This window comes from Chinchilla lanigera, unplaced genomic scaffold (assembly GCF_000276665.1).
Source record: "Chinchilla lanigera isolate Chin_1 unplaced genomic scaffold, ChiLan1.0 scaffold00157, whole genome shotgun sequence".
NCBI classification, from domain to species: domain Eukaryota; kingdom Metazoa; phylum Chordata; class Mammalia; order Rodentia; family Chinchillidae; genus Chinchilla; species Chinchilla lanigera.
The window spans coordinates 1,621,293-1,628,648 of NW_004955558.1; the positions used below are offsets into that span (position 1 = coordinate 1,621,293).

The 7,356-nt window shown below is 52.2% G+C and overlaps 1 protein-coding gene across 1 annotated transcript; it reads left to right on the top strand.

The window, feature by feature from the left end:
* The first annotated feature begins 1,669 nt into the window (after positions 1–1,669).
* LOC102007945 (kallikrein-4-like) lies at positions 1,670–6,468 on the top strand. Its single transcript, XM_013508853.1, has 6 exons — positions 1,670–1,737; positions 2,679–2,750; positions 3,569–3,770; positions 4,901–5,151; positions 5,241–5,374; positions 6,260–6,468. The coding sequence occupies exons 2-6, from the start codon at positions 2,687–2,689 to the stop codon at positions 6,410–6,412; spliced, it is 804 nt and encodes a 267-aa protein (XP_013364307.1). The 5' UTR covers positions 1,670–1,737; positions 2,679–2,686; the 3' UTR covers positions 6,413–6,468.
* The last annotated feature ends 888 nt before the right edge of the window (positions 6,469–7,356 follow it).

The following is a 7,356-nucleotide window of genomic DNA, read 5'->3' on the forward strand; positions in this document are numbered from 1 at the left end:
CAAAAGGAAGGTCCAGAAAGGAAAATGGAGTTGAGATCCAGGGTAAAACTGTAGGGATATGGGACCACAGGGGCCTAATGTATGTGGAGTATGATAATAAAGGGCCTGGACTACACATATAATAAACCATGGGATCCCAACACAAACAGAAGATATTAAACAAAAAAATAAGAAAAAAAATTTCCTTATCTCCTCACAGTTTGCACATAAGGCTGGTCCTGTCATCTCATGCTGTCTCCTTATCTCTAAAGCAAGTCCCCACACAGAGCAGTGACAACAGGAGCATATTTGAACAATGAGGAGACTGTCACGGAGCATAGAAAGATGGGTCATGGGGAGAACCCCGACCCTTCCCTGTCCTCTAAGGGGGAGGACAGGGCTGCAGATGGAGTCAGGAGCCAGTTGGGCCTAAGTGATGGGGCCTCAGACAACACTTGGGGTCCCCAGGGGAGCAAAGGCCCGGTCCAGTTCTGCAAAGACAGCAGGCCCAGCCTGTGCAGGCCCTGCTGACCCTCCTGTCCTTGGCCTGGACCTCGTCACTGGGCTCTCAGCTGCAACTTTTCACCTGCTCTTTAATAAATAATACACCAGAAAGCGCCAGGGTCTCCCCATGGTCTATGAGCCAGGCTAACAGATGCCTGGGCCTGGGATGGGGAAACAGATGATGGCTGGTGGGTCAGAAGGACAGGTGACAATGGGGGCTTGTGATCGGCCTGCCAGGATGAACCGGTGTTGAGGCCCTGAGCCCTCAGCCTGCGGGACCCGGGTCACATCCTTCACAGCTCAGTCCGCTTCCAACTCTGCACAGCTGGGGCTGAGTTGAGCTGAATGGAACTGAGGAGGGGCCGGCAGGTGTGCAAGATGTGGCTGCCACTGGGAGCCCTGCACACTTGCACGTGGTTTTAGAGGAGAAAGAAAATGACCAAGGGAGACATCAGGCAAAAGGAATAGCTAGCTTGCAAGCTGAGGTAGGTACAAACCTGCCTGCGATGTTCAAAAATTTGGAATTTGGTGTGGCAGAAATTGGGGTAGGGTGTGCCACACCAGGCCTGGTACATGCCTAGGACAGAAAAATAAACTGCCTGTGGTGTTGCAGGCCTGAAAGCCCTGCTTTCTGGGAAGCTGAGGCAGGAGGATCTCAAGTTTGAGCCCACCATGAGCAACTTGAGGAAGTAATGTGACTCTGCCTCAAAATAAAATTTTAAAAAGATGCTTTGGGATGGAGCTCAGTGAGACAATGCTGGAGTGAATCCCCAGGACCACACACACAGAGACACAGATTGTCTTTATTTCATGTACATTTTCTTAAGTTAATATAGATTTAATATACAGGAGAGTTTCAAAAGCAAGGAATTCAAAACAGAAAGTCCGTGTGACAAGAGGCTGATGTTAGCAAAGAGCAGTGCGTTGGAGGCATCAGAATTGAGAGACAGAGAGGATGAGAGATTGGCCAGAGGCAGTCACGTCTTTCATGGTCCGACACCCACTCCTCTCCTACCTCACAGCCCAGAGCCCTGCTCCCTGTGCCCTGATCTGATTAAAAGCAGGACAGGCAGGGGCACTGTGCCCAGGACTCTAATCTTTCAGCCTTGAGTCTCTAATGTTCCAGCAGCCTCAGGGCAGGCCAGCCCCCGTCCCGATCCTTATAAGACTGACCAAGGCTCTGAGAGTCAGCAGCCCACGGATCACAGCCCCACACGGGACAGCCGAGCCCTGAACCACAGGAGCTGAAGCCAGGTGAACAACCCTGCGTTCTCCCAGCACAAGGCTTGCTCTGTGCTTCCCACCCTTTGAGTTCCTGCCTCTTTCTTGTCTCTGTCCTGCTGGGTGTGTGTCTCCCTCTCTGCCTTAGTCCATCGCTTTGACTCAGTGTACAGTGAAGGCTTTGAGATCCTCCTGCCTCCAGAGCACTGGGATTACAGGCGGTGCCACCGTGCCCAGTCCCAGGGAGGTTTTAAGACACAGACTCTAGTGCCCTCTCCACTTGGTACTCAGCCTGTCTGTGTCTGTACCCTCCTTGGAATGGGGATCATATCAGGACCTGGCACCTGAGATGGCTGTGACAGTGAGTCACCGCATGTCTCCTGTTAGTGCAATGCCTGGCACAGGGCTGAGCCTGAAACTGCACTGAGAACACCTCTATTTCCGTCTCAGTTTCCTTCAGCTTCATGACCCTGAGACATCTGTGTCTGGGCCCCATCTTCCCTGCTCCAGGGTTCAGCCTCAGTCTTGGCGTCTCTGTCTCTGTCCCTAACTGCCCCTCGATCCTCAGTCTCCCTGCCTCCTCTGTCCTCAGAGGCAGAGCTCACACTGTCTTCTCCCAGGATGTGGATGAAGAATGGGCCTTTTGGTTGTCCCTACTGGGGAGGTGGACAGCAGCTAGCATAGGGTGTAAAACACCCTGCAGTACACAGGGCAGGGCACTGCAAAAAGGCTCACCAGTCACCAGTCATCAGTGGGCAGGGGGAGGCCTCATTAGCATTTGGGGCACTGGTGGGTGTCCTGGGTCCATCCCCAGCAGATCATGGATAACTATCAGCAAGGCAGAGAGTGAGACACTCTGTCCTATCTTACGGTTCCGTGGCGAGGATCTAGAGTCCAGGCTGGACAGGATCCTTTGTAACTGTTCCTGGAATGGTGAGGAAGGCCCCAGAGTCACCAGGTCTCCTCCCACACAGGTGCTGACATGGGGGCCGCAGCAGAAGTCCTCTGGCTCTGTTTCCTGGGATGCATCATCCACCCAGCTGCAGGTATCTGAGCTCAGGGTGCGTGCTAGCCTCTGCGCACCCAAAATGGGTCATCCTGCCCTGCCCATATGCCCCCTGGGGTTCAGCATGGCACCAGGGTAGAAACAGCTTGTGGAGAGGCACAGGCAGACTGGATTCAGAGCCCAGCTCTTCTACTTCTTACCTGGGAAAACCCCTAATGTCTCTGTGCCCAGTTTCCCCACCTCCCATGGTAATCAGAAGGCAGGTTACATCATATAGTGCAAATCCACGTCTTCCTCAGACTCTGGCCCATAGAGGAGTGTCCAGTGTTAGTTGTAATTCACACAGGGACAGCAGTGTGCATGGACCTCCTACCCCAGCTGGCAGAGAAGTGTGGCAGCTGCTTCCTTCCCTGTGGAGGTCGCTGCTCCTGAGCCCCTGGAGAATCTGCCCTGAAGAAGGCGGGAGTCCCGGCAGTATAAGAAGTGCTCCCCAAGGGACTGTTCTCTGTGCCCCACTGTCCACTCTGCATGTCCAGCACACAGAATCCCAGGTGTGGTTGTCTCTGTCCTCTGCTTGATACAGAGGCTCCTCCTGGGGAAGGAGGCGTGTGTTGTGACACTAGGTCTATGCCACTGGAGTGGTGGAGCAGAGTGTGAAGCTTCAGGCCCAGAGGACAGTTCTGGCCTTGGATCTGTCATGCTTGAGCCCCAGAAGCAGAGCTTCTGACCTTGTCCCTGCGTGGCCCTCCTGATATAACCTGTGCCTTCCTAAACCTGACCCACCCATCCCTACTGGATCCACTACCGGATCCCATCCACCCACCTACTGGATCCACTCTGTGCTCATCCTGCCTGCAGAAGCTGAGATTCCTTCTAAAGGAACTGGCAGTGGCTTCCCAGGTGTGCTCCCAGTGTTCATCGAACGCATCTCTGGTGGCTTTCCTTGCGTTCCACACTCCCATCCCTGGATAGCCGCACTGTTCGAAAATGATGATTCATACTGTGCTGGAGTTCTGGTGCATCCGCAGTGGGTGCTGTCAGCTGCTCACTGCTGGAACACGTGAGTAGATGCAGTAGGGGTGACTGTGAAGGGGTGTGGGAGACAGTGCGCTGGACTGGGAGGGGTGCGGCATGGCTTCTTTGGGCGGGACATTGTAGACAGGGTTTCGGCTCTGACATTGCCCCTCAGTGAGCAGCACATCCCAGGCTCGGTTTCAGCAGAAAGGGCTGAGTCCTGACCCATGGCGCTGTTCCAACACTGCGAAGAGGCTGGGCCAGTTAGTGAGCTCCAGCCCCAGAGGCTGCATATGACCAGGGCTAAGACTTTGAAACACTAGGCCTGGAGTAAGGCTGGAGCAACCTTCAATGGGGAGGCCTGGCTGGGAGATTCACTTCCCCAAGCTGGAGAAACATTCACATCTCTTTGCTGGGTCTGAAGGATCCCCCATGTGGGAAGAGAAACCATGCAGGACCCTGAGGTTGATCCGAGTATGAAAGTGCAGAGGAGGAGATGGATCTCAGGTCCTCCTCCAGGAGCCAGGTGGTGTGAATAAAGGACTTCTTGTCAGCAGGTGTAAGGGGCCTGGGGCAAGGCGAGGAGACAGGTGAAGACAGAGCCAGGTGGATGGGGACTGAGGTATGGATGTGGCTGCAGGGGAGGGTATAGGGAGAGATGAGGCAAAAGCTCATGCATCTGGAGAAATATCTTCATGTCTTATTCCAAACATATTAATACAATGCAAACATGTGTGATGATCAAAATATCCACATTTGAAATGAACAGGATCCTGCGGGTGTGGGGCCAGGGCGAGGGCAAGGTGCACCTCAAATGCTGCCTTCCCTTCAACTTCCGATATGTTGTGCATCATGGACTTTTTGCATTAATTTTATTCATCTTGCTTTTTCTACATTAGTGGCTCCCTCAGTTAACACCTTAGACAACACCTCCCAAATAGGAAATGGGCTATTTGGAGGTGGGCAGTAGGATAGGATTTGGGCGCTGTCCAAGTGGGGATGACGCTGGCACCAGGCATGGGTCTGGATGGGTGGAGGGTGGGAATGGCAGTGGGGCTGGGGCTGAGATTGAGCATGAGCTGGGGTGAGGATAGGATGGGATTTAGGCCTGCACTGGAGTTTGGGCTTCTGGAGAGGATGTAGTTATTATGGTACTGACTATCCCGTCTCCCTCAGATCCTACACCATTGGGCTGGGCCTCCATGGACTTTTTGAATGGGATGAACCAGGAAGCCAGATCATCCAGGCCAATTTCTCAGTGCAGCACCCAGAATACATCAGACCTTCGAACGGTAGTGACCTCATGCTCATCAAGTTAAACAGACCCGTTGTGGAATCGGACACCATCCGGACCATCCCCATTGCATCCGAATGTCCGACAGCTGGAACCAGGTGCCGGATCTCTGGCTGGGGTCGGCTATTGGATGGTGAGTTTTGGAGTTCCTGTCTCTGAACTCACTGACACCTGTGGTGTCCCTGTGCAGGAGTGTTGTTGACACGGTGTCCTTTCTCTCAGGATACTACCCTTTAGATCTGCAGTGTGCGGTTATTCCAGTGGTTTCAGAGGAGTATTGCAGATTTGTGCTTGACTCATACTACCACGACAGTATGTTCTGTGCTGGTGCTCAAGGCCATAAGGACTCTTGCCCGGTAAGAGGCAAGGACAGGGAAGCAGGAGTTTAGCATGGAGGTGGGGTTTAAAACCCACAGGGGGCACAAGGTCATGCAGGAATGAGCGAGACTCAGAGGGTCATGGGGAGATGCAGGTGCAAAGAGAAACAGAGAGAAGAAACTGGGAGGTGAGAAGGACACAAGGAGACACAGGGTAAAGCAGCCACAGAAATAGGCAAAGAGAGCCAGGGAGAAGTAAGGAGCCGGCAGAGAGACGCAGTCATGATGTTGAGAGGAGGGGTGGAGAGACTCCCAGGAGGGATATCAGGAGGGTCTGGGGAGAAGGAACACAGCTATAAGAACAGACCGGTTGACTGCATTCAGGATCCCCAGCCCCACTGCCTCACACACCTCCATCCTCAACTCCAAGGGCTTCTGAGTCCCCAACTCCACGCCCAGTCTCACCTTCCAGTTGAAACTCAGGCAAGGCTTGAAAAGGAGATGCAGGCGGGGGTGGAGCTCCTCAGGGGAACTTTCCAAGGGGTGGGAGGGTGAGTTGGTATTTGAGAGGCAGGACTGTCCCTGCCTGCCTACAAGCTATGGTTTGAGTGTTTGGCTTTTTAATGGCAGATCCCTCCATTTTGGCCCTTGGGTGTGTGTGTTCACTGTCTTGGGGCCTCATCAGGGTCTCAGTTGGTGTCCCCATCACCTCTGCCTCCTGTACCCCATGTGTCTCTGGGTCCTGCTGGCTCTGTCTCCCCTGCTTGTGTCTCCAGCTCTCACTGCTGCCCTCCTGCTCTTGCACTGTGTGTTTCTGCCCTGACCTCTCCCTCTGCCTTTGGCTCTTTGTGCTTCTGGCTTCCTGTGTTTGTCTACATCCAACTTCCTCCACCCACCCTAACTTGCTTTTCTCTTCACTCAAAGGCAGACTCTGGAGGCCCCGTGGTCTGCAATGGGGTCCTGCAGGGCCTTGTGTCCTGGGGATTCCAACCCTGTGGCACACCTGGAGTTCCAGGTTTCTACACCAACCTCTGCAAATTCAAAGACTGGATAAATGAAATCATCAAGACCAGATAATCACAAATGATATTGGGACTGAGTAGCCAGCACCGCCTTCTGAATCTGTCCTTAGGTTCCACCTATCATAAACAGCTACCTGATTTGACTCAATTTGCTTTACAAATATATTGAGACAAAAAGTGCATCCTTTCTTATTGAATTTTATGAAGACTGAAAGTGGAGTTGTCAAGTATCAAATGGTGTTACTGGTTTGAAGAAGTTATGACATCCTTGTGATCCTGGGACATCTGCTACATGGTGGGGATACCAATGTACGTGCCCCTCATTACCATGGCAAACAGCTGCCCAGGGACAAGTTCTGTGGCTGAAGCTGTGGAATTCAGAATGGCTGCAATGATGCCTCAGGGACCAGGGCAGATAGAACATGCACTTCTCACTTCCAAACTCACCTGAATAACTGAGAATCTAGGGTTGAACAAGTGGAAGGTAATTATAGTGGCTGAGGAAGCTGAAAGTAGCATGAGGCAGACATGACCTGCAGGCATAAGCTGGGTCAGATCAGAGGAATGGAGCCATGAGGAAAAGAAGGAGGGATGGGACAAGTTGTGCTAGAGGGAGGAGAACTGATGGCAAAGTAGAACCAAAAACTTGAAAGAAGTAGAACTGTCCTCACAGAGGTGTGTTAGGGAAGTACAAACAGAGCAGGGACATGCAGTATGCAAGTGAAGCATTCAGGGGTAGTGAATAGAAAAATATATCCCAAAGTGTTATTTTAAAAAAATACAATGACATAAAACACAAAAAACACAGCCAAAATATTAACTAATGAGGTGATGATAAAGGAGAGCTAATAGACAATAGGGAGGAGATGGGGAAGCAAGTGAGGGTGAGGGGAGAGCAAAGGAAAGAAGGTGAAACATTACACACACATGCACACACACACACACACGTGCCAACTCCACAAATCAAACACAATTATTTCCATTGCAAACATATAGCAA

Excerpts from the sequence above, each read along its gene's own strand:
- LOC102007945 (XM_013508853.1), top strand. The coding sequence starts at position 2,687 with ATGGGGGCCGCAGCAGAAGTCCTCTGGCTCTGTTTCCTGGGATGCATC. Across the intron at positions 3,771-4,900 it reads GCTGCTCACTGCTGGAACAC|ATCCTACACCATTGGGCTGG; the intron begins GTGAGTAGATGC and ends CGTCTCCCTCAG. Across the intron at positions 5,375-6,259 it reads GCCATAAGGACTCTTGCCCG|GCAGACTCTGGAGGCCCCGT; the intron begins GTAAGAGGCAAG and ends CTTCACTCAAAG.